Here is a 17,359-nt window from a genome sequence, read left to right as displayed (position 1 = left end):
GAAATAAACAATGTGCGAAGTATAACGAAAAGCGATCCAGCTATTTAAATTGAACCTACCACCTTTTTGTATTATAAAAGTTGTATTATCAGATTAAGTTATGCCGAATACCGTTAAGTTCTGCTCATGTTAATATTAGTTTTTACTTCTTTAAACAGATTTTTGACTATCGAAAAAATTATATCCGCTCTTAGATGAAGGCCAACGCCATCTCCTCTTTTTTACTGCAGCAATGTTCAAATGAGTGATAACCCCTTTAATTGAGAACTCCGGAATCTGTAATTTTTTCGCCATCTAGGCCATAAATATTTTCACTCAGGCCATAAATAGTATTCAAACTTCTCTATAATACTGGGATAAGAACCATTGAAGTCCCCAGGTAATTCGTGACAGGCTTTAGTTTCGTCTGGGTTGATGTTGTTTTTGTTCTTGTAATTCCAGAAAAAGTTGACCACGTCATTTACCAGGTTTGCTCTAGCTCGTGCAGCAAAGGGGTTTCACGATTTCGAGTACCTTTCTAGTGCTCTAACCCTTGCCATTGCCATTGCCATCTTGAATCACACCCAGGTCGTCTTGTTTTTTTTAAATACTTGATATCCCGTCTTTGATCAGCATTTTCACGTTTGAGGGCCTCTATTTCCTCCATCATGTTCTGTTGATTAGACCTTGTTGGGTTCTCAGCATCTATGACCGTTAAATAACAAGTATAAATAAAGCAAGAAACCTTGCTTTATTTATACTTTATCCAAAAGGCGAAATTCAGTGCAAAAATCAAGCGAAAGTTTCAGCTCAGAAGTTTTCTTTTGAAGGTCAAGCAAGCAATTGAATCTCAGCCTTCTTTCTCTCTTTTAAAAACATTGGGATTGAAAAACAAATCTTAAAGTTGTTGTTAAATTTGAGAAGAAATCAAACTAGTCAAATTGTTTGGCAGAATATGACGTAATCTATTTTAGTTTAAATACTTGTCGATAATTTGACATTAGGCATTACGCATTTTTAGCGTTTTTTGGATTACAACTTTTTTCAAGTTATATTCAAGTTCGTTTGCTGAAAGGAAGGCAAAATAAGTTCTTAAATTAATAAAGCGGAAAGTGCGTGAAAAACGTTAATCACTGTTTGTTCCGAAGGTGGGTTTTAATCCCAGCGTTTTCAAAAAAAATACCTGGAGACCTAGTTTTCTCCAACTGACTTAGTTTTATGAAATAAGAGCCAATGATAAAATAGTTATGAAATTCAAAGAGTAGTGTATTTTTTGTTGAATTGTGAATCTATAAAATAGATAACAAAATTCATCAATTATTGAACTCGAATAAATTATTGAGATCACAGAATGGCAGAAATGTATAAGAAGTTTCATACTTTTCAGCTGACTGTGAGCTGTACACTACACGAAGCACAGTACCTGGTGAAGCTATTGTTGAGTGACATTCCGATTGACTCGCAGAGTGGAGAGACAGTTGCAGCAGACACTAGCCGGGTAAGGGGAGTAATCAGGAAGCTCTCTCTCTCTCTCTCAATCACAATGCTCTGCAGGAGCACAAAATAGTGCAGATTCTGGCAGAAAATGCCGTCTCTTGACTGGTTGATTGACGCAAGTGAATATTGTAGAATATGGCAACTTTTGTCTGTGTTTCAGCTGAAGTTTCTGAGAGAGCACCTGGACAGATTATCCAACAGACTCTGCTTCTCCTCCCTACTCTGTCCCGCCCTAGAACACTTGTTCGCACAGGTAACGAACTACTTCACCACACCACACCAGTCACCATCTTCACAAACAGTACAATCCGATACACACCACCAGTGCAAGACATAAATCACAATCTTTCTCTTTCGCTCTTTAGGGGAATTGTTGTTGTCCATTTCTCTTTTAGATTGCAACTCGAATGAAAATCCAGTGTCAACTGAATAGCGATTGTTTTATATTTGAAGTAATACAAAAAACTTGAAAAATTATTGCTTACTGTCCAAGTATCACAGAAGGTTTCATGAAATAGGTTTTGATCTGTTTGGTTTTTTTTCACTCTTAGCAAGCGTTCTGAAGTCGAAATGTAGACTTTTCAAGGTCAACAACTGGTCTAAAAGAGTCATTGGTTTTTTCTCGAATTTTTACTGTATTTATTTATCAAACTGGAATATAGATTTTTTTCGGGTAACAACTTCTGCAGCAATTTAAATTCAAATCATTTAACCAGCAGCTCTGAGTCTAAGCAAATGGCCCGTTGTATGTTTTTACGGAATTTGTCTCTGTTCAACTATACGAAAATTGTTTTTGTTCCGACCATTGAAAATGGGGAGAAACTTTGTATTAGGGTATGTTTTAGATATTTCTTTTTGCTTTTTTTTCCACGGAAAATCAGGTAACACAAACAATGATTGGACTAGGTTGAGTGGCATTTCATAAAAAAGTCATTTAAGTCATGATTCGAACGACATTATAAATTTTTGAAGTTTTCTTCACTGTCGAGAATAACCGGTTTGAATTTTTTGATTTTCAGTCGAACTTCGAGCTAATACTGCGACAGTATACGCTTACTGAAGCCTAATGTTAGCCTTGAAAACTTAGTTTTTTTCGAGTTCAGTTATTTCCTGGAGTTTTTGTGCGCAATTTTTGAAACCAAAAACTTGAAAACTTTTAAAAATGTTCTTTCCGTTTTTCCAGTCATTTTTTTTCAATAACTGTTTTTTTAATGACCTATTCTACTATGATTATCAAATACGCCTAAATTTTTGTTTTATTTAAGGTTTCTTCATTACAACATGCGGAAAAAAAGACAACAGTTTTCTTTAAAAAAAACCTTTTTTTTTAATTAAAAATATCTGTTTACTGTCCAAGTATCACAGAAGGTTTCATGATAAAGTTTTTGATCTGCTAAGTTTTTTTTTCACGCTCAGCAAGCGTTGTCAAGTCGAAATGTAGACTTTTCAAGGTCAAAACTGGTCTAAAAGAGTCATTGGTTTTTTCTCGAATTTTTATTGTATTTATTTATCAAACTGCAATAAAGATTTTTTTCGGGTTACAACTACTGCAGCAATTTAATTTCGAATCTTTTAACCAGCAGCTCTGAGTCTGAGCATAGTGTCCGTTGTATTTTTTCACGGAATTTGTCTCTGATGAACTATACGAATTTCGTTTTTGTTCCGACCATAGAAAATTGGGAGGAACTTTGTATTCGGGTGTTTTAGGTGTTTCTTTTTTGCTTTTTTTTTCACGCAAAGTTAGGTACCACCAAGATTAGTTGGACTGGTTTGAGTGATGTGTCATAATAAAGCCATTTCGGTCGTGACTCGAACGACATTAGCAAATTTTGAAAATTTTTTTTCACAATGTCGAGAAAAACCGGTTTGAAACTTTTGTTGATTTTTGGTCGAATTTCGAGCTAATAGGTCGACAGTATATGCTTACTGATGCTTATTTTTAACCGTGAAAACTCAGTTTTATTCTGCTAAAGGTAGTTTTTGGAGTTTTAGCGCAATTTTGGGAACCAAAAACATAAAAACTCAAAAAAAAATTTGCAAAAAATGAAGCATTTTAAAATTTTTCTTTCTTTTTATCCAGTCTTTTTTTTTCAAAAACTGTATTTCAGTTGACCTATTTTACTATGACTATCAAATTTGAACAAATTTTTTTTCTAGTTCACAATTTTTTATCACAACATGCAGAAAAAAAGACCAGTCCTCAAAAAAAAGTTTTTTGTGTTTTCAAAGACCAGTTTTTTTGTGTTTTTTTTTGTATTTAAAATACTGTTTAGTGTCCAAGTATCGGAGAAGGTTTCATGAAAAAGTTTTGATATGTTTAGTACTTTCACGCTTAGCAAGCGTTTTCAGTTCGAATGTTGATTTTTCCCAGGCAAGCAACTTGTCATTGTAAAAAAGAGTTATTCGCTTTTTTCTCGAATATTTACCTTTTTTCGTTCATCAATTTGGAATATAGACGTTTTTTCGGGTAACAACTTCTGTTTGAAAACTACTCCGAAACAATATGCCAGTAGCTCTGAGTGTGAGCATATGGGCCGTTGTATGTTTTCACGGAATATCTCTGTTCAACTATACGAAATTTGTTTTTGTTCCGACATTTGAAATTGGGGAGGCATTTTGTATTCGGGTATTTTAGATATTTCTTTTGGTTTTTTTATGGAAAGTCAGGTAACACAAACATTGGCTGAAATATGCTGAGTGATATTACATTTAAAAGCCATTTTAGTCGTGATTCGAACGACATTAGAAAATTTTGAAATATTTTTTAATGTCGAGAAAAACCGGTTTGAATTTTTGTTTTGACTTTTGGTCGAAATTCGAGCTAATACGACGTGAGTATATGCTTACTTAAGCTCGTTTTTAGCCGTGAAAACTTAGTTTTAATCTAGCTAAAGTTTTTTCTGGAGTTTTTGTGCGAAATTTTGGGAACCAAAAACTTGAGAACTCAAAAAAAATTTGAACTTTTCATAAGTTTTTCCTTCCGTTTTTCCAGTCATTTTTTAATAACTGTCTTTCAATTTTCTTTTTTACTATGACTATCCAGTATGCCTACATTTTATTTTGTATCTAAGGTTTTTTTATCACAACATGCAGAAAAGAAGACAACAGGTTTTTTTTTAAAAAAAAAACTTTTTTTTGTGTGTTTTCTTTTGTAATAAAAATTACTGTTTACTGTCCACAGAAGTATCACAGAAGCTTTCATGGAAATGGTTTTGGTTTAGTCTTTTTCACGCTTAGCAAGCGTGGTCAATTCGAAGGTAGAATTTTTCCAGCTAAACAACTTGTCAAAAAGAGTGTTTCACTTTTTTCCGTGTGTTTTAGATATTCGTGTGTTTTAGATATTTCTTTTTGTTTTTTTTTTCACGGAAAATCAGGTAGCACAAATGTGATGAAATTGGTATTAAAAACAACGGTAATCACATCCCCAACTCTCTGAAAAACACAAACATGACAATTATATAAAAACAAGTACAAGATAAAACTGTAACAATATCCCCATCAGTTTAAATGGTTGAAGCGGTCGTTTCAAACCTGCGGAACGGGATGCTCGCGTGTAGCGAATCTATTTAACCTGCTCTGTCGCTGGTGTGTAATTCAATGAAAATCAAATTAATCACAACCGTGCGAAAAAATCCATGTAATTTCATACCAAATGCTGCGCGTTGAACGCGTTAAATGAATACATTATAACAGCTGCAAATAGATCTTCTTGTACAATTGACTCGCAAAATTCCTGGAAATTAACACACCGTTTCTCCCAGGTAAATAAATGGTTTTAAAGGTAAAATTAACGCGTCTAACGAGTAAAAATAACGAGTTGAATAACTGCGTCAAATACATCTTGTAAAATTGAAACGCAAACTTCCTGGAAATTAACACACCATTTCTCCCTGATAAATAAATGGTTTAAAAAGGTAAAAATAACGCGATTTCTTTCCGGTTTCCGCGAAAAACAGAAAAAACGTAATCCTTGCGTGATATTGCGGTAAATCGAAGGGAAAACGACAGTTTTTCATGATTTTTAGCAGCATTTCTCCACTCTTTTGGTTGCATTTAGTCAGGCCATCTGCAAGTTGAGGATTAGAGGGTACCCAGCGCAAATACTTGAATTCTCGCTCATCAATCATGCAGCGTAAAAACGTTTTATCGACACGTAATCACTTATCCTGAGCCGTTTTTGTCGAATTAACGGCATCAACTAATGCTTTACCATCGACAAATGCCACGATTGGGACAAGAAATCCCAATAGCTCCTGGAGTAATTTCTGGGTGAATAACGCAGCATCCATACCATCAATACAGGCAGCAATCTCGGCGGAAGTCGTGCTTCGTGCGACTCTTCTAATTCGTTTAGACTGCCAGTCGACCAAGTATCAGGTACCTTCTTGCTCTAAAAACACAAGAAAAACCCCCATGTGTGCCTCCATCGTGCAAATTGCCCAGAGCAGCATCGAGAACCCAATAGGTTTCCACTTCTCATGGTTTTGCAGTTTCAGGAACCGTAGTTGTCAGTGAGACGTGGTAGCTTGTGATCTTCGTATAACTTTGTTGAGAGTCCATTAATCATTCAAATCGGCGGTGCAAGTTTTCGCTAACAGAGCTAGTCGAAAACGACAAATCTGGACGCGTTTGATTCGCAACCCACTGCAGTTTCCCCAAAGCTAAACGCATGTGGCTTCTAATTTCGTTGCCGGGACCAATACTGCTTTCTTCGATCTCTGACACATCCTTAGCGTAATGCACTTGATCGATCGTCAAGTACCGGTCGAGTCTGGCAATATCGAGTCCGAGATACCGAAATGGAAGGAAAGTCGTTGACTTGATGTCGAAAATAGATTGCACACGCTCTGATATGTGCTCCCCGAACTCAACCGAGCCAGCCCACCAGAAGTCATCCAAATGGGTAGAAACACAGCCACGTAATTTATTGTCTTGAAAATACAGAAACACAAATCAAAACGTGACTGCTTGAAACCGGTGGATATTAATTCTTTGGACGCGTTCAAACCAGTGCCTGGCAACATCTGCCAGACCGTAGGCACATTTGTGAAGCTTCCACTGTACATTTTGATCAGAACCAGGTGCTGGTATCACAAGTACACGCAAGAACAGCGGGTATCACACGTATTACATGTAACGGGAAGAACAGCCGCATACATAGGTTTTATCTTCTCGCGCCATCAAAAATGAAAACAGAAGAGGTTTTCTCGAACTTTACGTCTTGGCCAGTCAAAAAACTGGACTGAAAACGCTCCAACCATTGAATTAAACATAGTGTCGCCGTGCAACCTGTGTGTAAAATTGCAGAACCTGGCGAGTGAGATACAGTATCCGTGTGACTGGCCGAAAACGTGATAAAACTACCTCTTCATCTTCTTTGGTAGTTTCTGTAACAAGAGCGTCCTCTTTTTGTTTCGCATCTGGACAGTTTCTCACGAAGTGAAGAAAGGAACCACAGTTATGACATGTCAGAACTTTGCCTTCTTTTCCCTTTGGATTTGTAGCTCTCATTTGTGATTGACTAGTATTCTGAGAATCGTTATTTCGATAAGAGGCGGCAAAACGGGCTCCCGTTTGACATCTAAAGACTCGGATTTCTCATTCAAATCGCTGTTTGAGAAAATCCTTTTAAGACTGTTCTTCATAGCAGCAAACTCAAGCTTCGGTGTTGCCGAAAGCACCAGCCTTGTATCTCGTTTGTCAATTTCAGCCGCGTACAACAACTTGCAGGCAAGCAAAGCGTCAGGTACCTCAATTCCGTGCTTCTGCAACTTGCCTATCAGCAACTCAAACTGCGCAATATACTCGTCAATAGTTCTAGAAACTCTCTTGAAGGCCTCAAACATCTCTTACATTTCATATGTTTGATCAGCAGTCTCTTTGCCGAGGGCATCACACAATTTATTCAATAATCATGATTACTCTGTCTGATTTCAAATCCGCAATTGGTATAGAAAGCGCAACGTCGCGCTTAGGACCAAGCAAGAGACAGCAACACTGCCGGACCAAGTTTCCCTTTCTGCAGCTTCGTCACTGCTAACCAGAATTCTACTTGCAGTAGCCAAACCTCGTACGGCTTGTCAGTTTCCCCATGTCGGTGGGGTTTTGTTATTTTCATCCAGAGGCCATAATTGTGCTACCATTTGATACAATTGGTATTAGTAAATACGTTAATTACAACCCCACCTCTCTGAAATACAAAAACATTACAATTATATAAAATAAGTTCAAGATGAAACTGTAACAACAAATAATGATTGGACTGGGTTGAGTGATATGTCATTATAAAGCCATTTCAGTCGTGATCGAATAACATTAGAAAAGTTTGATTTTTTTTCACAGTGTCGAGAATAACCGGTTTGAATTTTTTTTATTTTTGGTCGAATTTCGAGTCAATGCGGCGACAGTATATGCTTTCTTAAATTTAATTTTAGCCGTGAAAACTTAGTTTTTTTTTCTAGTAAAGGTAGTTTCTGGAGTTTTATCGGAATTTTAGGACCCAAAAACATGAAAACTCAACAAAAAATTTGCAAAAACAATTGAAACATATAACATTTTTCTTTCAATTTTTCCAGTCATTTTTTCAAAAACTGTATTTCAATTGACCTATTTTACTATGACTATCAAACATGCCTAAATGTTTTTTTTTTAATTCAGATTTTTTTAACAGCATGCAGAAAAAAAAACAATTTTTCCCTTTATTTAAGACTGGTCGGAACATACTGTGCTGCGTAGTAGATGTTGGAGCTGAGGGGGGGGGGATGTTAAAATACGTTATAGGTTGAGGGTGTGCCATGCTATGTATTAACATTGAGTATAGAGTCTGCAATGTATTAAGATAGGAAATAGAATTGGTAAGGTTTCACAGTTTGTGTAATGGTAAGAGAATGGTAATAATTATTTTATATTTTTTGGTTCATGGTAAGTCAATTTAAGAACCTGAGCATACCAACCATAGGTGAAAACTGCCTCCTACTAAATTGACAATTATGTGAACAAAATTGGTTACGGGAAATGAAGTCTAGTACCCGGTTGCAACACCCTCAAGAGTAATTATTCGACAGTCATAGTTAAGTAGGCAAACCGGGAAACGGTTTATGTTGAAAAGTTACTTGAAAAAAAAAACTAAAACTCGATTCAAAAGTTTCAAAAATTATTAAATATCATTCGACACATCCCGATAATTCTTAATGGTAATTTTTTTTGGTTAAAAAACAAATAAACCTGCTCGTTTACCTTCGCTCAAAGTTAGACCAAAATTCAAGAATTTCAAATAGGGTTTTTCTCGACACTTACCAAAGTTTTCAGTAGCGGAGCAAGCGGTCGCAACTTTCCAATGCCGCCTTCAACTTGATTTCAGTTGCACAAAAAACGCTTTTGATTTAGATGCATAGAAACGATAGTTGCATAAAATAGAAATTAAAGAAGCGTAGCATTAAAATACGTTCTATGAAAATGGAGTGTTTGGAAAATAGAATTGAAGGCACCAAAAACTGTTCACATTAATTAAAGTTTAACTTAAGAGCAATCATTAATATTTTTGGTGTTTTTGAAAAATTAACGGCTTTTCTTGTAAATTCTTGTAACGGGGTCGTTTTGGGCTGCATAACACTTTTCCAGTTTTTCGTTGGCTAAATTTGGTGGTTTTTTGTCAGAACAAGGCGGCGTGTTCAACCCAGACGCTCCTGCTGATCTTCAAGACCCTGCATCTCACCCAACTGCAGGAGATAACTGTCAGCCTTGCCCTTCTAGACCACACCTCTTTCTCTTCCCTCTCTCCTCCCCATACTGCCCCTCCTTCTCAATCAGCACCAGCAGTGACCCAGGTGCAGTTGCGCAGCTGTGCCTTCGAGATCCTCAAGTTGAAGGTGGGCGACTTTGCACGTGCATACAGTGACAGCAGCAGCTACCAATCAGGGCAGCAGCTGCACGAGCACTCGGGGGGTTTCGCCGACACTCCAGTGCGCATTCTCTACCAGCTGTTGCGTCTGGTGGCAGAGGGAAGCATCGAACTGCCAGCAGAATTGCACAAGTCTCTCTTCGACTCACTCGAAAACGGTTAGCACCACCTCCAAAAACATACTTCCTTATCAAATACTTAATGGAGCTGCTCAATTTCAGAGATCATGGCACGGCATTTCAGTTTATGTGAGCAGGATTCATTAACCTGTTCTTTTGGTTGAATCCTTAATCCTAGATTTAAATTTTATTTGTAGAAAAGTGAACATGTTTTAGAAACACAGCCAAATTGTCATAAAATGCTTTTTTCGAAGGCCATAATTTTTACTACAAAGAATTAGGGCGTAGCTACCTATGTAAGATTAAGAGAACCTGGTCGGTTGATTGAACCCCAATCTCAGATTTTGGAGTGTAGTCTTCGAGAAAAGTCGTAAATTTTGTCAATAAAAAGTAGCCGCTTATACTTAGAAACTTATGCCTAGAAACAACCTCTTTTTTCAATCAAAGTTTTGAGCTCCAATTTGGCAGAGTAGTTTCCAAGAAAATGGAAAATTCAAAAATCTGGGTCAAAACTTTCCCATTAGAATGTGAAATAAAGTAAAAAGGCGGTAGAAAGTAAAGTAATTCAAAACAAGTAACTAGTTGAGTTTGCAGGCACGCAGATTTTCCTTGGAAGTTCTCGTGAAAAACCAATTTTTTGCGATAAGTGAAAGTTTTCCGAGATGTCTCAAAAAATCCAAGTCCCGATTATTTTTACTAGTGGCGCAGCTAAAGCCGAGGTACCTGTTTTTTTTCGAGAATATTACTGATGCGGAAGACTTCCCCAAGAAAAGTTGTGTACTGGCACCTGTCCTGTACGTCAAAGAGGGCAAACAGTCATAAAATCAAAAATTTCAGTTTTCCTCAATCAATATCATGATTGGCTCAAAACTCTTTGAAATTTTAAAAGTTGTCCCATATATCCTACCGTCATCGATAACCTTTCGTTGACAGATTTTTGAAGGCCATTCTGAAGTCAGCTGCAAGTTCTCGAATGTGACAAGGTTCGGGGTGTAACCCGTCCCAGCTTGTATGCTTCCCATAGTGAAAATACTTATAGCCGAAACAAGGTATTCTCAGTTCATGTGCTAGGTCACGGTAGTATCCATTCAAGTGGTTGATTTTGTCATACTTTTTCCTTGTGAGAAGCTTGAGGAGCAAAAATTTTTTATCTAAGTGTTTTGAAGATAACTTGAGTTTGTAAGTTGTTATAATAAAACCTTTTTTTCCGGCTCAACCTGTGTCTCCTCAAGAATTGTCGGCTTTTTACCGCTCTATAATTTTTGTTTTGATACTTATTTTATATTCATTTTTTTACTAGACTTATTTTTATGAATGGAGTTTTTCTTTTTTCTTTCGAATTTCTTCTACAGTTATCACCTCGGATATTTTTGTCGGATAATTTGTCCTGCTATGCATGGGTTTTTAGCATGCAGCGCGATCCTTCGCCTTGCCTCTGTCCGTAAAATTTTCAAAGGTGTTTTTTTTTCAGCTCCAGGATTTTAGATGATTTTATAATTTTTGAGAATATTTATTTGGAAGTTTGTTGTTTATTTGTCGGTTCTTCTCCATGTAGTGAGAGTCATTAAATTTTCTGTCACATGTGGTGCGAAGCTCTGCTTCGCCTCTGTTTATAAGCATGCGAGAATGTAATTTTTTTTTCGAAAACAATACTAAATGTAACGGTACGTTTTGTGTGCAAATCGTAAGTGGCTCTCAATTCAGACCATGTTGGTAGTTTGGCTTTGAACTGAGAAAGGATCTATGCTGGGGCTGATGAATATCGATATTAATTTTTTTTCCAATAATCCTTATTGATGAGCATTGGTGTGTAGTGCAATACATGTGTTGTGTGCTTCAGAGTTCCCCAAGAAAAGTTGTGTACTGGCACCTGCCCTGTACGTCAAAGAGGGCAAACAGTCATAAAATCAAAAATTTCAGTTTTCCTCAATCAATATCATGATTGGCTCAAAATTTTTTGAAATTTTAAAAGTTGTCCCATATATCCTACCTTCATCGATGACGTTTCTTTGACAGATTTTTGAAGGCCATTCTGAAGTCAGCTGCAAGCACTCGAATGTGACAAGGTTCGGGGTGTAACCCGTCCCAGCTTGTATGCTTCCCATAGTGAAAATACTTAAAGCCGAAACAAGGTATTCTCAGTTCATGTGCTAGGTCACGGTAGTATCCATTCAAGTGGTTGATCTTGTCATACTTTTTCCTTGTGAGAAGCTTGAGGAGCAAAAAATTTTTATCCAAGTGTTTTGAAGATAACTTGAGTTTGTAAGTTATAATAAAATCTTTTTTCCGGCTCAACCTGTGACTCCTCAAGAATTGTCAGCTATTTACCGCTCTATAATTTTTGTTTTGATAATTATTTAATATTCATTTTTCTACTAGACTTATTTTATGAATGGAGTTTTTCTTTTTTTTTCGAATTTTTTCTACAGTTATCACCTCGGATATTTTTGTCGGATAATTTATCCTGCTATGCATGGGTTTATAGCATGCAGCGCGATCCTTCGCCTTGCTTCTGTCCGTAAAATTTTCAAAGGTGCATTTTTTCAGCTCCAGGGTTTTATATGATTTTATAATTTTTGAGAATATTTATTTGGAAGTTTGTTGTTTATTTGTCGGTTCTTCTCCATGTAGTGAGATTCATTAAATTTTCTGTCACATGTGGTGCGAAGCTCTGCTTCGCCTCTGTTTAAAAGCATGCGAGAATGTGATTTCTAGTTTTATTTTTCGAAAACAATACTAAATGTAACGGTACGTTTTTATGCAAATCGTAAGTGGCTCTCAATTCAGACCATGTTGGTAGTTTGACTTTGAACTGAAAAAGGATCTGTGTTTGGGCTGATGAATATCGATATTAAATTCCTTTCCAATAATTCTTATCGATGAGCATCGGTGTGTAGTGCAATACATGTGTTGTGTGCTTCAGACTTCCCCAAGAAAAGTTGTGTACTGGCACCTGCCCTGTACGACAAAGAGGGCACTTCTCTGGACACTGTGTTGTCTGCCAACACAGCAACTATGGTAAGCTGGCCCCAATCGCGGGTTGCTCTATTGATGTGTGTATTGTCGTGCGTGTGTAAATCGTTGCGTCTCTCGTCTAGGCTGAGATGAGTTTGGCCAGTGTGATCGAGAACTTGGGCCCGACTTCTCTGCACAGTGGCGATGACGTCATCAAGGTGTTGCAGGAGTTCGGAGTGCACAGAGTGTCCGACTACCAGGTGGCTCTGGTCATCACACGCATGACCAACCTCTCCATGGCCATCAATGTGGCCAACGATGTCCAACTGCAGTCGCTGGCCAGCTCTGGCTGGTCCAACTCCAGTTTGGAACAGGGACTGGATGCGTCCAAGGCCACTTGTTCGGCTGCAGGCTGGAATCCACGTGTGTTTGTGGCGGCTGTGAAAGGCGTCGTGAAGACAGTGAACTGGGCTCAGGTGGTCAAACAACTGGATAACGATCAGTTCCTTGTGAGAGGGCCAGAGTCACTGGCTATTGTGATGGGCGCCATGGAGGCTATGAACATGGGCTCTGCGGCTGACAACTGGACTAACTTCCCCATCGACTTCTTGTTGTCTCAATGGTCAAATATTAGGGGACAGGTGAGTCGCAAGGAGAGATGTTCTGTTCTACTACCAGTTTAAAGGAAACATGTAGTGCTGTTAAATGCAGTAAATAATGCAGTCAATGTTCAATTCCAGCTGTCGTGGATCGAGGCCTTAATCCAGAGCTACGATCCCAGGGCCACGGACTCGTTCAGCTTCGGACTATTTCCAGCCAAACTGTTGAGCACCGCGGAGAGCAAGCTGTTCGATGAGAACCAGATTGCTAAGCCACCCATCGCCACCTGGTAATATTAATGCGTGGATTAATCCTGCCCAATTGGAACTGGTTGGTGTTGGTTAACAGGAGTGGCTGACTGAGTAAGTGCGTGTGTGTTTAGGAAGTGTGTGGATCTGCTGGCGTGTCTGTTGCGTGCTGGCTCCCCACTTGCGGCCTCAAACTCCAAACTGTTCGACTCTGTTCGCTCTCTCTTCAACTACCCTGTCAAGAACTGTCCAGACGTACTTTTCTTCACCCTCCTACATGTAAGCAGACGTCGTTCACGACTCATCTGTCCTTTCCCCGTTCACATGTCGCGCTTTTTCCACATTTATGCATGAGGATTGGTTGGAGGGCAATGGGAAATATGCGACACTTCGTAGCGTTAAGCGGTCAAATTCCTAAATGCGAGTTCCTCATCCAGAACAAGATCAGATTCTTTTTTTCCTATTCGTGGGTTAAACATTTTACAAGCAAAGTTTGTGTGATAGTATGACCTCTTTTTTCCAACCTAAGTCGCAAATATTGTTGCGACAAAATGTGTTCATTTTGAGAGGGTCGAATCCCCTCAGGGATTTGGCCCTCTGTCGACCCAAAGGGTCAACCCTTTGTTTTATTTTGAGATATCCATTTTTGGCGGACTGACCCTAAAAATTTTTTAAAGGCGCCTTTGGCACCAATATACATTAGTTTTGATGGGGGGCGTACCGAAAAAGTCGCGATTTTCCGAAAAGTGCCTAAAAAACGCCGTCAAATTAGGGTATTTATAGTGATTTGATCAATCAGAGCTCAAAAATAAATCAATTTGGTCAACCTAAAAAAAGGTCCACAAAAGTTTTTTCTTTTTGAAAATCCCCCCTTCGAGAATCTCCTAGATCCGCGCCTGACACAGACTATTATATTACAAGAAGCTGCAAATCATCGTGGATCTGTAGCGTAGAGCTAGGGAAGAAGACCCGCAACAAAATAAGAGGGTTTGAATGTGGGTAGGGTCGGATGTTTTTAATGAAATTTTTCGTATACTAGTTAAAATGTGTCTGATCTATAAATTGAGGCATGTTACTTGGTAAATTCCTTTTTTTTCAAATTGGTGCTGCTAATGCGTCATAATTGGCTTGCGTCAGTTAGCACTTATATAGACTCGTAATTGGCGTACGTCTCTTAAGAAATTTTGTAGACTCAAAGTCTTACTCATTCAGTTTTACCCAGCAGAGTTACCGGTCATATTTTTGCTTGTGTATGCGAAGTGCAACTTCGCCTCTGTGTTTAATAAATGTTAACTCAATTTGGAAGTCCCGAAAAGATTAACGTAAATTGTCTCATCTCGGTTAATTTGACATAGCGATCAAACATCTTGCATGTTGTCGCTTGCTGAGAATATTCGTCATAATTGAGTATCGGTAGTCGTTTCTTATGTCGAATGTTGATTAGGTTGACGATGCCAGTGTGGGAGTCTCGTCCTCCTCTGCTGGCTCTTCTCCGGTGAAAGACATTCTGTTTTCCACTCTGGTGACTATGTTCCTGGACAGCAGTCCCAGTGCTGGTGCTGTGCTGCACTGGGCATACCACTTCCAGGCACCGGCATTCCAGCAACCCATCCTCGCTCTCTTCTCCTCCTACTACATGGCCAGGCCTCTGGACGCCGCCCGCATCCACAAACTGCTCGAGGGCTTGCACAATCTGGGACACAAGGTAAACACAGGTGTCCAGTTATTGTGTGAGCAAAGATCACAAAATATACCCTTGTTTTTGGAGCCTAATTAAAAAAAGGCAAACGTTTCCATTTACTCGCTTTAGCTAATGAATATTTACTGAAGCCTAGATATTTTCTGGATTCTTCCAGCTTCAGTTCCCTCGGGAAGTATCCTTCGTTGAAATGATGTGCCTTTGATGTAGTTTGAGATATGAGTATTTGGTATCAAGTAACTGTGTATCTGGTCGCTTCTGTTAGGCTGTGCAGGCAGCTGCCAACACTGGTCCAGTGGCATTTGGCCTGGAAGTGGTGATGCACGGAGCTAACAGAGACTACTTCAACCTGGAGAAGTATCTGAGCGACCGCATTGCAACACACAAGGTCAGACCATACCCAAGTGAACCGCCTGTCTCACTAAACTTTTAACTTCATCGCAGATTTTAAACAACGCAGATTGTTCGCGTATTCCTATAGAGTTAGCCTCTTAAGTTACGCGTCTAATCATCTCCATTCTGCAATTGATTCTTATACTGTTCACTGAGACATTTAATTGTAATTGAACTGAAAACGGATGCTGGCGGCGATATAAACTCAGATAGACTTGCTTTGCAGTTTTCTGCCAAGTGTATTCTATGCCGCCTCAGGCACTAAAGGGTCTACTCGTCACTATCTTCCCACTCAGTTAAGCTCTCTGTGTGTGTATGTGTGTGAAAGTGTGTTTGTGCAGGAGCAGTTTGTGATGGAGTTGATTGCGTTCATTGACGAGAGAGTGTCTCTCTACGTGGCAGGGGCTGAACTGCCGAAAGCACACCTGCACAAACTCAAACACATCATCAACGCCACCCGCCTCCTGTTTGAGACTGTGTCCCACTACTCGGCACAGACGCAGAAGGCGGTGGAGGATCTGGCGAAGAGAGTGAAGCCACTGCAGCAGTGGTTCAGCACTGGCAGACTCATTGTCCCCCCTCCCCACCCTCCTCCGCATCCGCCCCTCCACCACCACCATCTCCACCAGCAGCAGCAGCCCAACTTCGCCCCTGCAACAGCCTCTGCAGTGAGCAACAACAGCAGTAACCCACTGGGAACAGGCATGGCCGTGAGGGGCACAGGGAGTCCCATATATGGACAATCCTCCTCCCAATCCATGGGCCCTCTCCACTCCTCCAACCCCCCTCTACAACATCACACTGTGGGGGGTATGGGCAATCAGAAGGATGTGGGTGGATCAGCAGTTGCAGCACTCTCTCATTTACACAGTAAGCTCCGCTCAGATGCTGCGTATTAGATTACGCAAAACAAAACTAAGCGAGTGCATTTATCGGCTCTTACTAGATTTTAAAAAGCTGCCAACCAATGTCACACTATGTGGAAAAAAATGACAGAGCCTAATTTATTGTTATATGCTCGAGTGTCAATCTCAACGAGCAGAGTTTCTGAATTAATTTGAGCTAAGAGTCATTTGAAAATCATATTGGGCCAAGTTTGAAAAAGCTGCCCTTTTCTGTGGCGATAATTGTTTGTTTTGCGTGTCTTAGATTTGAGTGTAGGACCATATGGGTCATCTAAACTTTCATCATCGGCAGCAGCAGTCCATTCCATTAAACCTGGACTGAGTTCATCCGCTTCGGTGGCCTCCGGCGGAGACTTCATGGCATCCCAACAACAGCAACCACCGTTCACATCCGCACTGAGCTTGGGTACAGGCAGTGGACTCACTCTGGCAAATGCACCCTCCCCCACTACATCTGCTGCGGGCGATGTGGGTGGATCTGTGCTGAAGCAGCGCGAGTTCTCTGGGGAAATAGAGACGGAGACTAATAATTACTTCATGCGTATCTACAGCCAGTCCAATCCTCTACCCCACATAAACCAAGTGCTGGAACTACTGAAGAACTACAAGAACTCCTCACTGCCCCGAGACAAGGTGAAGGCGCGATCGAGTTGAGAGAACCAGTCCGCCAGTACTGCAATAGGGGGAGGGGTGGGGGTTACAGTAGGGTGCGGTACCGTGCGTAAACGAAAACTGCACGTACGGTTACGGTCGAAAAGTCAATTGTGGCTCCTGTAAACAATAGTTTTCCTGTAAACAACTATTCTCACAAATCTTACTTTTTTTTCTTAGTTGCTTTATTATTACAAAACCAAAGCTTGTGCGATAGTATGAACGCTCTTTTTTTCCAAACTCAGTAGCAAATATTAGTGTTCATTTTGAAATGTTTTTTATTGCAGTATGTGCATAAGATCAATAACCAGCTATTAAGTACAGCCAATGCTAAGAATATTAACACAGACTATTATTAAGAGTAATGAACGTAGTGAGTACTCTTATATAGGGCTTGCTGATTTTTTTTGTTT

The 17,359-nt window shown here is 39.4% G+C and overlaps 1 protein-coding gene across 1 annotated transcript; it reads left to right on the top strand.

The window, feature by feature from the left end:
* Positions 1–1,330: 1,330 nt before the first annotated feature.
* LOC134845808 (CCR4-NOT transcription complex subunit 1-like) lies at positions 1,331–16,949 on the top strand. The gene is made up of 11 exons (XM_063862888.1): positions 1,331–1,477; positions 1,637–1,729; positions 9,132–9,534; positions 12,419–12,513; positions 12,594–13,091; positions 13,191–13,339; positions 13,433–13,577; positions 14,743–15,003; positions 15,263–15,385; positions 15,732–16,260; positions 16,540–16,949. The coding sequence occupies exons 1-11, from the start codon at positions 1,331–1,333 to the stop codon at positions 16,947–16,949; spliced, it is 2,853 nt and encodes a 950-aa protein (XP_063718958.1).
* The last annotated feature ends 410 nt before the right edge of the window (positions 16,950–17,359 follow it).

This window comes from Symsagittifera roscoffensis, chromosome 5 (genome assembly GCF_963678635.1).
Source record: "Symsagittifera roscoffensis chromosome 5, txSymRosc1.1, whole genome shotgun sequence".
NCBI classification, from domain to species: domain Eukaryota; kingdom Metazoa; phylum Xenacoelomorpha; order Acoela; family Convolutidae; genus Symsagittifera; species Symsagittifera roscoffensis.
The sequence above is the reverse complement of the archived record's forward strand: the minus strand, read 5'-3'. Positions and strand labels throughout refer to the sequence as shown.